The 17,615-nt window shown below is 39.9% G+C and overlaps 1 protein-coding gene across 1 annotated transcript in view; it reads left to right on the forward strand.

Annotated features, from left to right (window-relative positions):
- The window catches only part of CNTN6 (contactin 6), a 91,940-nt gene that overhangs the window by 50,935 nt on the left and 23,390 nt on the right, over positions 1-17,615 (forward strand). The window contains exons 8-10 of the mRNA XM_009882851.1: positions 356-485; positions 1,569-1,719; positions 16,993-17,120. Of these exons, the coding sequence (XP_009881153.1) occupies positions 356-485; positions 1,569-1,719; positions 16,993-17,120 (409 nt within the window). The remainder of the gene's footprint in view (positions 1-355; positions 486-1,568; positions 1,720-16,992; positions 17,121-17,615) is intronic.

Genomic DNA, 17,615 nt, shown 5'->3' on the forward strand with positions numbered 1-17,615 from the left:
GCTGCTTCTGCATCTGCTTCCTGGCGAAGCCTATCCAGGGATTCCCAGTTCAGCAGTGTGGAGAAACACATGCCACAGCTGGAACATCTGGGCAAACCTGCCCAAGGCAATGACTCTGCAACACGTGCCTGGAGTTCTTGAAAAGTTTGAAGAGCTAAGAGGTCTGAAAACATACCCACCATCACATAGCCGAGGTATAAATCGTATTCCTGATGTATTCATTCGTGTTGCTTCCAAGAAAATAACATTTCTGCTTCTGAATTACAGTCAGGTGCATCGGTGTGATACCAAAAAAAAATGGGATTGTACAGTCATTGGCTCTGTCAATGTTTTTTGCTTGTTTTTCTTTTCTCAGGAAAGAATTCAAATAGAAAATGGAACTCTTATCATACCTACGCTGAATATGTCAGACTCTGGCCTCTATCAGTGTGTGGCAGAAAACAAGTACGGTACTATTTATGCCAATGCTGAGTTGCGGGTGATAGGTGAGTAAATGCCACTAAAATGCACAGGTACTGAGTACAACAGGACACTCATTTAAAAAATTTGAAATTAAGAAATGAGTAGATTTAATTCCACCTGGCAGTTCAAGTCTGTTGATATTTCTTTGCTGCTTGATCTTCATCACCCATGTGTGAATGTTTGTTGGGGTTTTTTTTGTAATTTTGTGACTGGTTTGGAGGAAAATTCCAATCCCATGTGTGGTCTTTTTTTTATCACATACATACCATTTTAACGAATGCTGTTTCTCACTTAGTATTATGAGTTATTAATAGTTATTCTGCAATTTTTAAAAGTCAATTTCAGCAAGTGGGAAAAATAATTTTAACTATAAACAAAGAGCATATGGCAAATATGTCTATAAAAACAAATAACATACAGCAAATAATCTCATTAATGATTACCAGAGATGCACACAAAATGGAATTTGTTCTTACGTTTCAAAAGGTATTCTGTTGTAGATGTCCAAATATAAAATTACTTCAACAGTCAAATACTAGCGGAACCAGTAAAACACAGACTTCAGGAGCACCTAACTCTTGTACGGGTCTTGTGTTTTCTCCTCCTCCAAGAGTGGATTTTCACAGAAATTACCAGACAAATAAACACATTTTCAAAAAAATAGCATCAGTTTATGAACAGAAGGCCATTGAAAAACTGTATTTGTAATTGAAAACACTAAACTTTGTGGGTGAATGCATGTCATTGGGATCGGGAGTGTGATGTTTATCCTGCTGACATGGTCTGCTCAGGAACCTCACTCTTCGTCACAGGTAGACTCATTCTCCAGTCTGCAGATAACCCAAAGGAAAGGTTGTCAGAGCAGACAATTTCTAGGTAGACAGTTCAGAAACAGTATAAATAATATAAAATTAATTCCATTCTTTGGTACTTAAATACATTTTTCATGTTTGATATATCTACTTTTGCAGAAGCCTCAAAAGCAAAGCAATTATCGGATTCACCTACTATGTAACTCAAAGAGAAGAACTTTTAGCGAGTTCATTTAGTAACTTGTCAGCTGCATACTGTTCTGCTCTTCTTTCTTCTTACTTCTCTATTTTTAGCTGCAGCACCCGATTTTTCCAAAAATCCTGTGAAAAAAACGTCTGTTGTTCAAGTTGGAGGTGAAGTTACAATTGGTTGTAAACCGAGCGCTTCTCCCAGAGCAGTTGTTAACTGGAGAAAGGGCTCAGAGGTTCTGCGCCAGAACAAAAGGTACCGTCATAAACCAGTTGCTGGATTATTGGGTGTTCTCTGTTTTAACATCATTTAAACATCACCGAAACACAGCTGGCTTAGTATTGCTTTTGACAGCTCATTGACGGGAAACTTTGATGCCAGAGGCCTACTTGTCTTTAGCAGTGGCCATACAGTTCTGCAGATACAAAGCTGATGGAGAACAAAGCCAAAGCGAATACGCACGGCTAATTGTGTGATCCACACGTTTGCATTTGTCAGCAGTTAATTCACTGCAGCACTATCGGAGCAGACTGCTTACTGCACATGAAGCCTGAGTGAATCAGCCTCATGCAGGCGACATCAGTGGAGGCTTCAGGGGAGCAGAATATACCCCCAGGCTGCGGTATGATTGCTCAGCAGCTGTACAGGTTGTACAATAACCCATAGCTAAATCATCCTCCATATTCTTCCCCTTCTGCTTAGGCAGGATTTAGCCACTGGACAGGCATACTGGTACACTCCCTCACCAACTGGAGCGGGGTGGCGTGGTCTTCGGCAGGGCTTTATCGACGGTCGGTCTGTGGTGGCTGATTTCTGTGGTATTTGTGAGTTGCCACAAACTGTCTACGTTATTACATGCTAATGTCAATTAAATGGTATAGCATTAAAATTAAAAGCGACATACTGACTTGAGTAGGTTGTGAATAGTATACACAATACACAGCCGTGGTGGTATTTCCGTATACAAAAGTAGACGGATGGAATGGGCAGCAGTGTCTAAGTATTGTAATCTTTCCCTGCATCTCTTGTGGTTCACAAATATAAGAGCAACACTGTTTTATCGCGTTATCGTTTTGAAAGGCTGAAAACAGAACCAGTGATTCATAAAGCTCTGGGAATTGAATAGCAGGTTTTGCACACAGGACCAGTTGCTCAAGGAGGTTAGTTTGGGTCACATAAGATTTAAACTAATAATAATTAAAACATCATTACTCAAAACTGTAACACAAAGAAGTATTTCCCTATCCCATGCTGCAGTAATGTACAATGCAGATAAAAGTAAATCAGAGAAGTATATGTGAAAGAAAGTGCCAATCTGAGAAGAGCTATTTCACATAGGTACTCACAATGAAACAGAAAAATTTGGGTAAACAATCCATGCCACGGGACGTAGAGAACTTTTCAATGATTTACTTTCCCCCTTTCACTAATGACAATTTTGTTTTCTTTTTAACTGCTCAGCTATTGACGAAAAATATTTTTCTAACTAGTGTTCAGTCAAATCTTTTTTGCATTGTGATTGTACAGTCTATTCCACAAAAACGCCTGTTCATTCCTATTAGCTGCAGCCTATCCCTACTGGATGCAGAAAACATGCTCAGTGTACAGTTTGCCACAGGCGATCTCCGGATTTTCTGACATTGATGAGAACAGGAGCAAGGAGAGCACTGCTTAAAACTTACGATTTAAATTGTTGAATTAAGCCTAGATCTTGAGGTTCTAGTACCATGATATTCCCCACCTGATTTGCTTATAAAATAATATTTACACTCTGCATACAGTATTTACTCGTGCTTCTGTATTAATTTACTAACAATAATTATAAGCACGCTGTAATTTTTGAGCATCCCAGAAGACCTTCTGCTGCTTAGCAGGAGTAAACAAAAGGAGCAGGATTTACACTGAGGCAAAGGGAGAGAGTTTAAAGTCTCCATCTGCAAAACATTATTACCAGTGTGTCCACTGGTGCAAAGTAGAATTCATGAGGCTTTTTGATTGTTAAATGACAAAATAGCCAATGCCACCGCTTTAAAGAAGAGAAGATAACTCATCTCTACAGTATTTTTCCAGAGATCTTTGTGACAGAAAACAGAAAATGAAATAAGGATTTGTATGGCTGTGATTAAAGTACACAGCTAATTAAAGTGCTCAAATCATATGTGTCTTTGCTCATAAAAAAGAGAAGGAATCTACTCTGCCTTTCTCTCTCTGTATGATTAAACCCTGACATGTCACATACAGGTTAACTATTTTAACTAAAGCTTTCCTTATTTCTGCTCCCATTTCATTGTGCAGCAATTATAATCTCTCTGGACTCCTTTACTAGCTTTTTTGTTTTTATTTTTTTTTTAATATTTGGTTAGGTTATAAATGCTGGAAAAAAAGGAAGCATCAATCTCTTACGGTTCTGACAGCAAAACTGTGATGGACACACTGTTCAATATGCCAGATCACATATGTTCTTCAGAACTATTTAGAGAAATTCAAACTTTTGTTACAGAAATAGTGCAAATAGACCTATTTCACCCTAAGGGGAAAGGATATTCTTTCTTTTCCACCTTCTTTCTTTCACTCATGATAATAGTTTATTCCTGATAGTCGTGCATGCACGGTCACCGCTCTCCCTGATCATCTGAGCAAGGTAACACTGCTTTACATTAATGTTGGTTTGTAAGTATGTAAAGAGAAGTGTGCTAACTAGGAAGAGCTAATTAATAAACAGACTATCCATATTAATAAAAGCACCATGAAATATTTTTTATTTGATGTCCTCTGAGGGTTTTTTATCAAGCCTTTTTAAGTTCACCAAGCTGCAGCATTTGGGCCTCTGCTATTTGAAAAATATGTTAACATTTCCTGAGTCTGAAGCTTAATCTTCTGAATCTCTTGCCCCGGTCCAGCAGTGCAGGTCCTCAGCCCTTGGTCCCCTTCTCCGGGCACAGTTGCCTCCAGCCCTTCTTGTCTCTTCCATCTTCTCTGCAGCTCAAACGCATCGTTGTCTAGATCTTCAACAGCTTCTATGGTCTGGTTTACTTAGAATACTTCATACCACTTGAAGCACACACGAAAGTCCTTAAAAAAAATCCCAAATCAATAAATTTTTACACTAGATAGTAAAACAAAGCCTGAACATACCTGTGCCGGGTCTGCTTACTGTTCCCAGTCTTAATGTCCCCTCTGCATTGAGTATTCTACTTCAAAATTTTCAGAAATAGCTCAGTTCCACCCTCGTTCATACGGCTCACCCTCCGAGTCAGTGGGATTTATCTTTGGTTCATGCTGCTGGCCACCTTAGAGAGGGCATTCAAGGTTATCAGCTGCAGGAATCAAAAAGAAATTCCACATTTGGCTAATCCTGGCTGGTTTTACCTGCTCTCTCTTCGTGTGATCCCCCAGTCAGCTTCTCTGGATCATTTAGCAGTACAGCTTCAGGTGTTCTTTTGTGCAATTAACCTCCTCCTTTGGATTAAAGTGTTGAGAAACGGGCTTTCAGGAGCAATACCACTTGTCCAATGGGCAACTCTTTGAAAAGATTTTGTTTGCCCTTTGCCGAATGCACTTTTTTTTTTTTTCCTGGCATGTGATGTGATTCTAACTCAATGTAGAAATGAAATGCAGCAAAGAAAAAGAACAAGCTTCATGCTCTGAACTCCCGCCCTGTGGAGTGTGACACAGATATGGGCTATTTTCATGTATGTCATGTACTCTGAGTAAGTGCAATGGGAGTTTTCTTTGTCTCAGTTCTATCATCTCGTGTCCACTGAGGAAAAGGAGTAGACGGGAACAGTTCATATATTAAATAAAGAGAATTTGCAAGTCTAGACACTGATCTCATCACAGATGCGTATCTTGTTATCGCCTTCAGTAGATTCAGGATCAGGACCCTCGTGGAAAACTTAGTTTATAAAAATTCTTTTTGATTGAAGCATTTTAATAAACGGGAATTGGAAGCCCTTTTGCGTTACCAGAGAGAGGTGCTATTCCCTCACCATGAGCCGAGGATCCCCAAACACTGTAGTGAATGCATATAAACATATGTGATTCACTCCACTCAGAATTTAAATGAGGATAGCTGAGGGAAAACCGAGAAATGAGGTAGGCTTAAAGAATGCATTAGTCATATACAGCACTTTCCATGCATTAATAATCAGTAATAAGCAAATATTCATAATTTAAATCCTTTTCTAGGGACTGGACAAGAAGTATGTTGACGGGTTAATAAAATATGCTCAATACTTGATGGCTTCTAGACTTGCTTGTAGGACATGGCTCAGTCCCACCTCTGCGAAGGATGGTAATTGATGGTAAATTCTCTCTCCCATGCCACACTTGGTTTTGGTGTTTTGCACTCAAGTTATTGCCATTTCTCAAAGGGAACATAGGGGAATGATGGAACACTGAAATGAAAAGCTGTCTTTCAGCAATCTTATGCAAAGAACACTGAGCAGATGTTGTGACTGGAGACTTCTAACACTATAGGTAGGGGGGAATGATCTGGTAATTGCTGAGGTCTTACAGCTGCCCCTTGGAGCCTCAAATTCAAGGGGATTCTCCTGCTCCCATGTGAAATGCAAGGACTCAGCAGGTTTCATTAACTAAAGGGGTTGGATCTGCTCACAGCCACGTGCTGCATCTGAATGGCTCTACCAGTCTCCTGGGCATGATCGTTCTCCTACAGCCTTCTGAGCACTCGGGGCCACCATCTGCTCCTGCCTTTCTTCTGCTGCTCCGCTGTTCAAAGTCAGGTTCCAAACCCATGAATTTTGGACCCATTTTAAACTTTTCTTGTTATCTGGGAAAAGAATTCTGTCTTTTTGCGGACAGCTGTTGAATTTAGAGAAATCAGGAGTTGAAAAAATAAAGGCAATTAATTGGTAAACAGGAGAGGTCCTCAATCCACTGATCAAATACAACTTACTAAACATATTGTACTGTGAAATAGCATTTCAGCTTCAACCAATTTGAAGAGAAATGTGTCAGGGCAGTTCAACAAACTTCAGTGAAACATTTCAATTACCAAAATGTCAACACTGTTTGTTTAACTTGTACTGAAACCTTCCAGAATATCCATTATCTTTAAATAAATAAATAAATAAATAAAATTCTGCTTGGGGAGGAATCAAGACAAAATGGATTGAAAATTCCCAAATTTGCACTACTCTACTAACAAAGGAGGAGATTGATGTCACTTAACTTTTGTTTAGCTGAAGTCAATATGCAGTCTAAGGTAGTTATTTACTTTTTCTTGGCAGGCACCTCCATCTCAAATGAGATGCCTAACTTTTAGATGAGCAAAGCTGGGGGAATGAAACCTATCCACAGTGTCTATAAAAACCCCCTACCTATATTGAAGTCAAACCTGATGAGTAGCACAGGCAAAGAGAAGTTTTGCTTGTCATGCTGCTTAGTGCCACAAGCCACCCTGCTTTATGCACCCGCTGTTTGCAGATAAAGGTAGTATAGAAATTTGTATGCTGGTAGCAAGTTTCATCCGGAACATATTTTCTTATGCTATTCCAGCACTTACTGTTCTATTCCCAGCTTTCTACAGCAATGTGGCTAGGTGAATAGCAATGGGATATTAATATTACTATTATTTTATTTTTTAAGTCTGATTTTTGAAGCCTGGATTAAGTGTATCTCCATTTTTATCCTTGCTTTTCTTCCACGAGAAGCTTTGCATAACTTTGATGATATGCCTTAACCCTTCTGTCTTATCAGTGTCTGCGTGCTTGTAAAGAAGTTCATTTCCTATTTCAGTTTTTAAATAGAGCACTTGAAGTGTGGGCATCAGCAATCAGAGCAATTCCAGATATCTTAGACACCATCGTTGTAAGTCAACATGAATACAAATTAAGCTTATCTCTTGACAAAATTCTAATTTTGCTTAGGGAACCAATGGAATTGATTCCACATCTGCTAAATTTGATTAATCACTTCAGTTCCATTCCTTGCTAACAAATACATTGACAGAAATCAAAGGCATGGATTTACCTGCCTGCTTTCAGTGCTTGGCCTGAACTTACATATTAAGACATGAAAACTCCTACAAAACCCAAGATTGCTGTATAGAATTGCTTTGGTTTTTCATCTCTCAGGCCACACTAATACTAAATATTTGGTGCTAACCAAACAAACCCGTCATTACGCCTTTCCTGAGGGAATGCTGAGAGCTGCAAGGAGTATTCTTTGTTCTAGCTAAAAATATCTTATGCTGAGATTACAATGGTCTCGGTTTCTATATGAAAGGTAGCAGAGAAGAGGGTATTGCAAAAGACTAGTGGAGACAGCTATAATCTATTTCTTGAATATTTATTTGCTAACAGCAGTGGGTTTTTTCTGTTTTCAGTGTCGGTTGTATGCATAAGTGTGCAAGCATTCCTTCTGAATAATGTCATTGAATCTAAGAGAAATATAAAACATGGCAGCGCTCACTGAAGAGTGACTATGCATGAGCAGAATTGTTTGGTGATCCAGCAAAACTAATGGTATTGCCACAAGAAAAGTTTCACAACCAAAGGGAAGCCAGAAAATGCATCACACTGACCTGAAGTACTTTCAGTCTTTATTTCTTTGTGTTCTCCACGTTTCCAGTTATTTCTGTCTTCTCCCCCAAGCTGGGAGTGAAGGCAGGGGAGTGGAAAGCGTATGAGTGAAAGATGAGGAGGGACATATAGGGAGAAGGAAGAATGAGCACAGATGAGGGGAAGAAAAAAACAATATTTTATTTTTCTTCTTAATCTTATTTTGCTTTGTTTTTCCTCTTTCTTCTTTCTCTGTTATCTTTCTGTTTGAAGTCAATCCACTGCAGAGTAATGAGGAGGCAGAAGGGGACCCCCATTGCTACTTGACCCAACGAAACACTGGCAGGCAGCAGACAGAGAATATTAGTGCAGTAGAAGACATAAGAAAAGGGCTTTTCCTCTCTTTTCTCTCTCCTTAGAGAGTTTTGTAATGGAACAAGCCAATAAACCTAATTTCATCATGTATTACTGACTACTTAATGCAATAGCGTTTAGCACATCAGATAGCGTGAGCATCAAGTAAGCAAATGAACCATATGTTCTCACGTATAAGAAAGAATGACAACCTGCGTGATCCTGGATTTATTACAATTTCCCTTCTGTATGACACCTCTCTAATACAATTTTAAATTGTTCCTACCCAGCTCCCGGGAACCTCGTTAAGGTGAGCCTTTCTGAGGGGCTGTCCTACACGCTGAGGTGTCCCACACAATCTGTCACTCTTCCATGTCATATGGAGTTGCAATAAACTAAACCCCGGTGAACGTCAGGTCTGTGCCCTCTCTCCCTCTCAGTTCATGTTCTAGCCCTGCTTCATGCACATATTCCGATTGATGTTCAGGATCTGAGCCAAAGCCAGCTAATCTCATTGGAGTTTTCCCATTGACTTCAGCAGGCTTTGAAACAAGGTTCCTAATTAGGAGTTTGCACAAAATATAATGAGAGAATGCAACCTTCTGTGCTTCTCTTCTTGTCCAAGTTGTACTGCCATGAACATCATTACCGTGGCACTATTCTGGTGTGTACTACCGTAGCATACAAAAATCCTAGTGTTGGATGAAAAATGTGCTGCACAAACACCAAATAAAAGGTAGTTCCCGATCCCAAAATTTTTTAACCTAAGAGTAATAATAGAGGTAACAGACAGATCAGGATATATCAGGGAGGTGATGTGAAAAGCAGCAATAAGATACTGATTAACTTGGCAGGCAAATGGACTGTTGCCAGTCATACTGTGGGCACGATGAACAAAAGGTCTCCTAAGGAGGAGCTTCTGGGCTGATTTTGAGTGTGAAGGGTTATGCGAGTGAAAGCATAGAAACAGCACCTTGAGAATTTGGCTAATTCTTGGCCAATGTGAAAGGTTTGTAGGAGGGTATTAACACCTCTGGTTTAGCCATAGGATTTTACTACAAAGCAATACTGGTATTTCATTACTTTTTTTCTATGAGAACTGAAAATGTTTTCAAATTTTCAATGAAAGGAAGAGTCTGCTTAAGGGACACAGACATTTTACTCACACATTAAAAAGGCCTAAAATTTCTATAATCTATGTTATTTTGAGCGAGGATGTGGGTCTGAGGCTTCAGTAAACCCCATACAATCCCTATCGTTATCGCTCAAATTAAGCAGAAATTCACTAGCCTATTGAGGATAGCCCTAGGGTTTCCTACAAGGCAAGAGGTAGCCCAACGAACAGGCACAAGACCCTCAAGAGACATGAGGGCAAGGGCATACGCAGCTGAAAGAAGATGAGTCATGAGCATGGAAGTTGAAACCACTGAAGTTGAACACTGTTCATCTCCAATACCGCGTATCTATGATGGGTATGTGCACCTGAACGTGCTGTCCAGGGTTTCTGAAAGCAAACCAGTACCACGCTGTGTACCTGGTGTTTGTTGCTTGTTGCACATGCAGAATAAAGTTAAGAGCAGGTTTTATTGTACTTTTACTTTTGAAATATATTCTGACAAGCAGGTAGGGAAGAAGATTCCTGTAAGTGAATTAAACTCCCACACAGAGGGTAATTCAGGGCCTTATGTACTGTTTAAATTCTCCTTAAGTCCCATATTAAGGGTTTTGTTTTATATCTGGAATGATTTTGGTTGTATGAATGACTGTGTCTGAACTACTAACAATGCCTGAATCAAAAATAATGGCTAACGGTGGGATTAGATTGAATAGTAGTAGTGTGGGTATACCATCTGAAAGAACTTTTGTCTGATGTATCGGAGCTGTAAAGATGTCAGAAAAACAGCAGGACTTGTTGGCACATAGAAAATATGGCAACCTTTTTCTTTGGCAATTCAGTTCATTTTCTACCTGGATTCTGACCACAGGATTTTGCCAAGTCTGGTTCCTGATCCCTTCCTTCTCAGTGTACTACTTTATCACTATATATTTATTTTTTTTTGCTATGAGTATTCAGACTAATCAACGTACGGCTACATAAATATGATGTTCCATTAAGTCCTGTGCATAAGGTAGACTAATAACAAAGAAATCTTTATTTTTTGCCTGGACATGCCAAGGTGTGGCTCTTGTCTCTGTCCAGAATTATACTAAATCTCTCCTCTCATGACACCCACTGGTTAGATGCAGATTTTAAATAGGGCAAGGAGAGACCCAGGGAAGAGAAGAGCCATAAATGGGCCATATCTTGTAAATATGACGAGCTGTAAATATGTAAGTTGTCTATGCGGGAAAAGACCAGAAATGTGCGTGTTTGTTTAACGTAGCAGGCTGAGGAAGAACAGGCTCACAAGCACCTTGAAACTAGCACAAGGGTTTAGAAAGCTGAAGGGATTAAAACATGGTAAGGAATATTTTTGGGGGTTGCTTGTTCGGTTTGTTTCATCAGTAGACTAGTTGTAAACTGGTTGGCACGTCCTTCTTTCCTGTACACACAGAGGTGCTGTTGCCCAATATTCCCCGGTTGCAAGTTTTGAGACACATTACTGCAAGAGATTTAGGCACGTGTCTACAGACACGATATTTTTGTCACTTTTTTTTCTTTGGTCATCGTATAAGAACATCTGCCTCATGTTTAATACTTGAGTATGTTAAAGACAGGGCAAAAGAACTTTTGCTATTTTATGCTAAAGGGAGTACCATCTCCTGAAAATACTGGTTTTTATCTGGAAGCTTTATGACAGGATAGAACTCAGTTCAAAAGTCTGTATATATTCACATAAAATAAATATTTGTGGTACTAAATTGCAGAGATTCTATGCAAAAATAATGTTCCTTTTAAGGAACAGAGGGAATCTTTAGGAAATGGCAAGGAGCAGTGTTATAGTGTCACTTTCTCTCACTGCTATTAGTGTTCTTTTCTAAAATATTTTAATAAGAATGTTCAGCTAGATTGTGTAATTTTGTTTTGATCCAAATAGTTAACACAGAGTTTAATGGCATTTATTTTATTTCCAGTTAATTGCCAGTCAGCTCTGAAGCTCATCTATATCAGCATGCAGCTAAGGAAAATCTTCTTTTAAGCATAGTTTATTAAATGGCAATACTATTAGCATACAAATTACAGTCAGAATAGGATAAACAGGTACAAAGATCATTAACATATAATACAGACAGTCGGATCTCAGATGGGACTCAGTGGGACCTTTTCAAAAATACCAGAGCTGTCACCGGCAGGTACGATTCATTCACTCAGCCAAACTTTACTCACATTTACCTCTGCATAAATCACTGGTAATTCCGAGTCACTTGAGAGCTGTGCTCATGTTTCTGCCCCTCGCTTACCTCCCCTTGTACTTTTTAATTCAGCCCCTCTTGTGCTTCTCAATCTTTGTAAAATTAGAAAAGTCAGTTATTGCCTCAAATGACTGCCTGCATGTCTGAAGAAATTTATAAACAATATATCTTTCCACAGCCTGGGAAAGCAAGAGTGTTTTGGCTCTTGAGCAGTAAAGTGAGACTGAGAAGACACGGTTTCAAATAGGATTTCTCAGATAATAAAAATTACTTTGCCTCTGATTTCATCAGATCCAGCATACTCCCCTTTTATCTGCACGGCGCTATGATGATGACTTCAATAACGTTATGAGGTGTCAGACACTTGATGTTAGAGGCAGACAGAAGGAGAGAAGAGGGAATCTTTACATTAAGTATCAGGGTTACTTTATTTTGAAAGGAATTACGTTATGCCCTTGAAGAGATAGCTACCCTGCTGGCAGTGCCGAAAGCTGTAGAAGGAGGCTTCATTCACCCCCAGTTTTACACCATTGCAGCTCAACCGATTTTGATGGGAATTTCAAAGACATTTGCTGTGCTGAATTAGTGCAACTTGCATCCATGAATTAAAATTGCACCTCTCTCTAAAACAGATTGGCTGAGCAATACAGTGGCGCACAAAAATTACCTCTGCTGCACTTTAAAATCTAATGAGCTGACACCTCTTTCTTTTCTCAGATTTTATTTTTCTATCAGCCTTGTTAAATACATATTATTCTTTCATGCTCTTAAGATCAAAGCAAATAGCCATCAACAATCTTTTGTTCACATGAGACAACACTTTCGGAGATGGTTTGTTTGGCCTGGTTAATTAAAAGCTGTACCTATCATCCCTGCTTGATTTCTCAAGTTCTTTACTTAAAAAGCATGTGTGACAATTTTAATGAGCTCTCACTTCTTTCCAGTCTCATGTCTTCTGCAGAGATATTGCAAACTCTTCTTTTTGAATGTTACGCAGAGTTTTGACTTCAGTAGATCTTGAGTAGGCTGTTTGTTTTCCCTTTCTGCGTATAATACTTATCTTGTGTACTAATGGAGTCACTCACAGAGGACAAGGACGAGGATCAACCCAATGGAACGAGTAGTTTAAAAACAAACAAAAGGACATCTCTTGCACTATGCTTAAATAAACCAGGGAAAAACTTCTCACGAACCGTTGTGGGACTAAAGGTTTGCAAAGGCTCAAAGGGCTTTGGATTCATTCCTGAAGACAGATTTCATCCTACTTAGAAAAGCGCTGTCTCTAGACCCACACCCTGGGTCACAGGTCACTGGGAAAGGACTGCGGTACCTGTGGCTGCATCCTTCCCCTGCCCTCGCCCTCTCCACGGGCACCCTGCAGATGGAAAATTGGCGAGACCTGTCTCGGAACCGGGCTTAAAGAGCCGTCTCGTCTTCCTGTGAGCCACATGAACTGCATCCAATGTATCCATCTTTTTGCAGGGTAAGTTCCCAGGCTCGTTGCATATGGAATGGTATTTCTGGGTATTTCTAATTAGTATGAACCTTGTATGGATTTACATAACTGGATTTTCATCTCTTCTTTTCCTCATAGCAACTTTGCGTAATTGAGCTGTTTACCCAGAGGTAGCACCTGTGAAATTCAGGCAGGAACATCGGCATCGGCGCTGCTCTGATAGGAATTTAAGCATTTTGTTAGTCAGAGATGCCAGTTTAGAGTTAGGCTTACGCTTAAGCAATCCCTTGCTGCAAGAGGGCTTTATGAACAGCTGTGTCCCGAGTAGCTCGTTTCATTCTTCCTTCTTTTTTTGCAGGGATGCGTTTATCAGATCTACTTGAAATCTTTTCTTTCTTGTCTCTCGACAGGCATTCATTTATTTATTGACAGAAGTCCAGTTTTCCTAGCAGGCAAAATATTCTACTCGCATTATATTGGACAAGTTAAACTTTTCTGTCTGGTCGCAGTACTTGGAATTGCCTTGTCTTCTGATGCTAATGCTAAGAATTATTGTCTGTAGCCTTCATGCAGTCTAAAATGCTGTGAAAAGCAACAGTTTTCAGCAAGCCCTTCAGCAGGTGAGACCTGCATTTCACAGCTTCTTTTCCAATCGTTTGTTAGAGCTTGATCCAAAGCCCATTAAAGGAGATATTCCCGTTGCCTTCAGAAGCACAGTTCCATTATTTGAAAGGCAAATGGAAGAGGATAAAGTGCAGCTCCTCTGAACCCACCCACAGCGAAAAGTCGTGGGTCTGAGGAAGTTTATGGCAACTTTGTTGTCTGTGGCAACCGGGTAGGTATTTCACATTGCTTTTTTTTTTCCTTGCATTTGAAATGCATCATCTTGATTTTCTGCCATGCTCTGCTTTCTCATCCCTCTCCTGCCACAGACCTTAGTACAGCTGGAAATTACTCACTCTTTTTCTTTTTTCTTTAATTCCCTTCCTCGCTAACTAATTACTCCGGAGTCCTTTGTGCTTTTACATAAATTCTGCCCTAGTATCTTATTTACTGCTAGCTCCCTGATTGTCTTTAGGTAGCGTGACCTCTGTTTCAAACAACTCAGAAGCTTTTATTAGCTCATGGTTTCTCTTTGCTAAGCTCCGTTTTGATCCGCTGAAAGAGCCGTTCCACCCTCAGCCTACCCGGACGCTGAATTATTGTTTCAGAACAGCATTTCTTCAGATCAAACATTACCTCGTCAGCTCTTGAGTGAGTACAAACCCCTCTTAGTGGATAAATCAGGAAGCTGGGAATTATTCAGGTCTCAATTCTGGATGAAGAATGCAGGGACAAAAAATTTACTAAACTTCAGTGAAAAAGCTCTAGCCAGAAACCCTTAGGAGGCTAAGCACAGAGCCTGTGTGTTCAAAGCTTCTCCCCTTTATTATTCTATATTTTTACAGACTTTTTTTTTCCTATGTATTTACCTACATCAGAAACTTTTCGGGCCTGGGATTGTCTTTTCTTTGCCTTATACACACTTCTGGATTCCAATTTGTACCTAGAGTTTGTAGGCGCAAGTGCAGTAAAAACAACAGGGCATCAATATTTGATGGTGAGAAAGACATTCCAGTGGCTTGTTATAACTTATTATTCGGGTATCCAAGTTATGAACATTTGCTGATTCACACTGGAGTCTCTTTTGACACTGTTTGATGAAGCCGCCACGTGTTAGCTAACCAGGCAATTGAATCAACTATTTTATCACCAGCAGTTTCCTATGAGGGTGTTTTCCTGTGGCTGGTGCAAACTGATGTGAAGAAATGTATCATTAATACAAAGAAAATTGCAGAGGCAGAAGTGGAATACTTGCAAATGTGTCTTCATATTTAAACCTGCCTTTGAAATACTGTCATCAGGTGTGTCCCCATACTGAGAGGGAGAGGGACCCCTAGTCTCTCGGTTTGATATACAGCATCGTGAAGACAGCAGAAAGACTCAGCTTTTTCATGCTTGTTCCTCCTTCCTTATCCGAAAAATGCCATTTAGTTGATACATCATTATATTGAAGAGTGTACTTTGTTGCTCCATATTTTGCTCCTCTCAAGTTTAGTACAGATATATGATGGATTATTAAACCCGAACTTATTTTCTCATCGTACTACAAATCGCATGCCAACAACTGCTGCAGTACCTGGTGGTTATTGCCAAGGAAACAAAGATTTTTCATTCAAACCTAAATCCCTTCCCCTCTCAGCTCCACACCCCAGTGACAGAGTGCCCGGCACCCCGGGGACATCTCAGCTTTTCTCATCCCTAAATCCGCCCCTGCCCAGCTCAGGAGGAGGTCTCTCATCAGGGTAAGGTCAGACGAGAGTGGGAGACATGAAACTGGGGGGATGTAAGCGAGAAGACCGCCAGAAATCCCAGTCTAGTGCTTTTCTTCATCAGCTGAGAGGCTGCAGCCTGTAACGGGAAGCAGAACAAGGTCTAATGTGTGTTACACATATAGCTACAAGTGTATAAATACCAGAGCAGAATGCAGCAAGACACTATGATGGGTTTTTTTGTGTGTTTAATGGCTATGATATTACTGCCAGCTTCAACTTCTGCTCTTGTTATTGTTCGTTTCCTTTAATAATTCATTACATCAGCCAATCTTATGTTGTTAGTAATAAATATTAAATACCCAAGCTGTGATGCATGAATTAGATATTTTCTTTTTAGAAAAGGATTCTTGTTTTAGATTTAAATGTCAATTAAAAGAGGAATATGAAAAAATAATGCAGTGCTTCTGTCAGCGCTGGAGTGAATGAAGCCTGGTTTCCCGTGCGTTGGTGACTTACAGCTGGATTTTGTCAGACGGAAGAAAGCGTGGCATTTCTGTGCATCTCTTCCCCAGATGGGTGCAGATGCTCTGATGTCTACTAAGGAGTGTGTTCATGCAGTGACCTTACTGGCAAGAGGGGCTGTACCTACAGACTCTGACCCATTTTCATGAAACTTCCAGTAACTTCATGTCTTTCAACCCACTGTCCTTCTAAACTAAGAAAACATAGGTCAAGAACTTCAAAAACTACCAGATGCAACAGGTGGATGGAACAACTGGCTCAAAATTAACAAAACATTACAGGATAATATTATTTTCCTAATGAAATGCTCATTTTCTAAGGAAAACATATGCCAAACTCTGTACTGACTTACATTCTGAAGTATCTCGTTGACATGAAGAAGCATATGAACAAGCTTAGAAATTAATTTTGCCCATAAAACCCAGGAGTGGTCCTGAAATTACTATTAAATGCAATTTACCCAATGCTCTGCAAACTGGTGTAAACAACATAGTGACTAATAAGGTGATTTGAGGGCCCTGTGAGACAGCGATGTATTTGATTTGGCTCCTTGGCTTGTGAGGTGGCATTTCAGCATCTCAACTAGTCTGCTAATATCTTTTAATAATCCTGACAAAATTGCACAGGCAGCTGGGCTCAGAGAAAACATTAGTATGGCATTGGGATCTGAAAAAAAACCCAAACCCAAAACCTCCATGGTAAAATATAGCACAATTAGGGAACAAGTTGGGTCTTCCTTCTTTCTCTTGAGACTCCAAATTTTGCTGCAAGAAAGTCAGCTAGATAAGCTAATGGTTAACTCTGGTATGTCAATATAACGTTCCTGATATAGAAATCAATAATAAGCAGAGGTGAAAACTGGTTGATACGTATTCAGCTTGCTGTAGAAGTGTACAAGTACAATGGAAACATTTAAATATTAAAAGTAGCATTGCATTTCTATTACAGTTCCTGTAACAGAAGTCTTTTTTTCTTCTTCTTCATTTGTTTATTTTTTCCCCAGGGTCATCTTACTAGAGGATGGCAGTCTCAGGCTCTATAACATCACCAAATCAGACGCCGGGGTGTACACTTGTATAGCAACAAATCAGTTCGGAGTTGCCAGAAATTCCGGGAACCTGATTGTGAAAGGTATTTCAGTATTTTCTTTTGTGCTTTATCAATATTAGAAAGTATGTGCTTTTTTTTTTTTTTTTTTCATTGGGACGCCCAAGTGTGTGCCAATCAGCGCCGGTATTGACAGGTTGTTCCTTGCAGTTTAAAGCTGAAACTGAGCTCTCCACTGCCTGCAGCAAAGAAAACCTCATGACCTCACCACTCCGACGATCAGTTTGTGTATCAGGGAGGTCTCCCGAGATAGCCAGAGAAACAGGTAGTCACATTAACAATGATGTTTGCACGGCAGTACCATTTAGACGCCGCAGATGTGGGCTGCACTGGTGCAGGCGTTGGGCAGACGGAGTTTGAAGTGACACCGGGGCAGCGTGGTGAGTTTCTTCAGCTCGTTTACAATTTACATCACATCTGAGAATGCAGAAGAGACTTCAAAGCTGGGGTGCCAAAAAGGAATAAGATGTCGTGAAGTAATCTGAAAACGAGGTGGGTTTCTTTGGTTCAGCGAGGGGC

This window comes from Charadrius vociferus, unplaced genomic scaffold (assembly GCF_000708025.1).
Source record: "Charadrius vociferus isolate BGI_N301 unplaced genomic scaffold, ASM70802v2 scaffold433, whole genome shotgun sequence".
Classification (NCBI taxonomy): Eukaryota; Metazoa; Chordata; class Aves; order Charadriiformes; family Charadriidae; genus Charadrius; species Charadrius vociferus.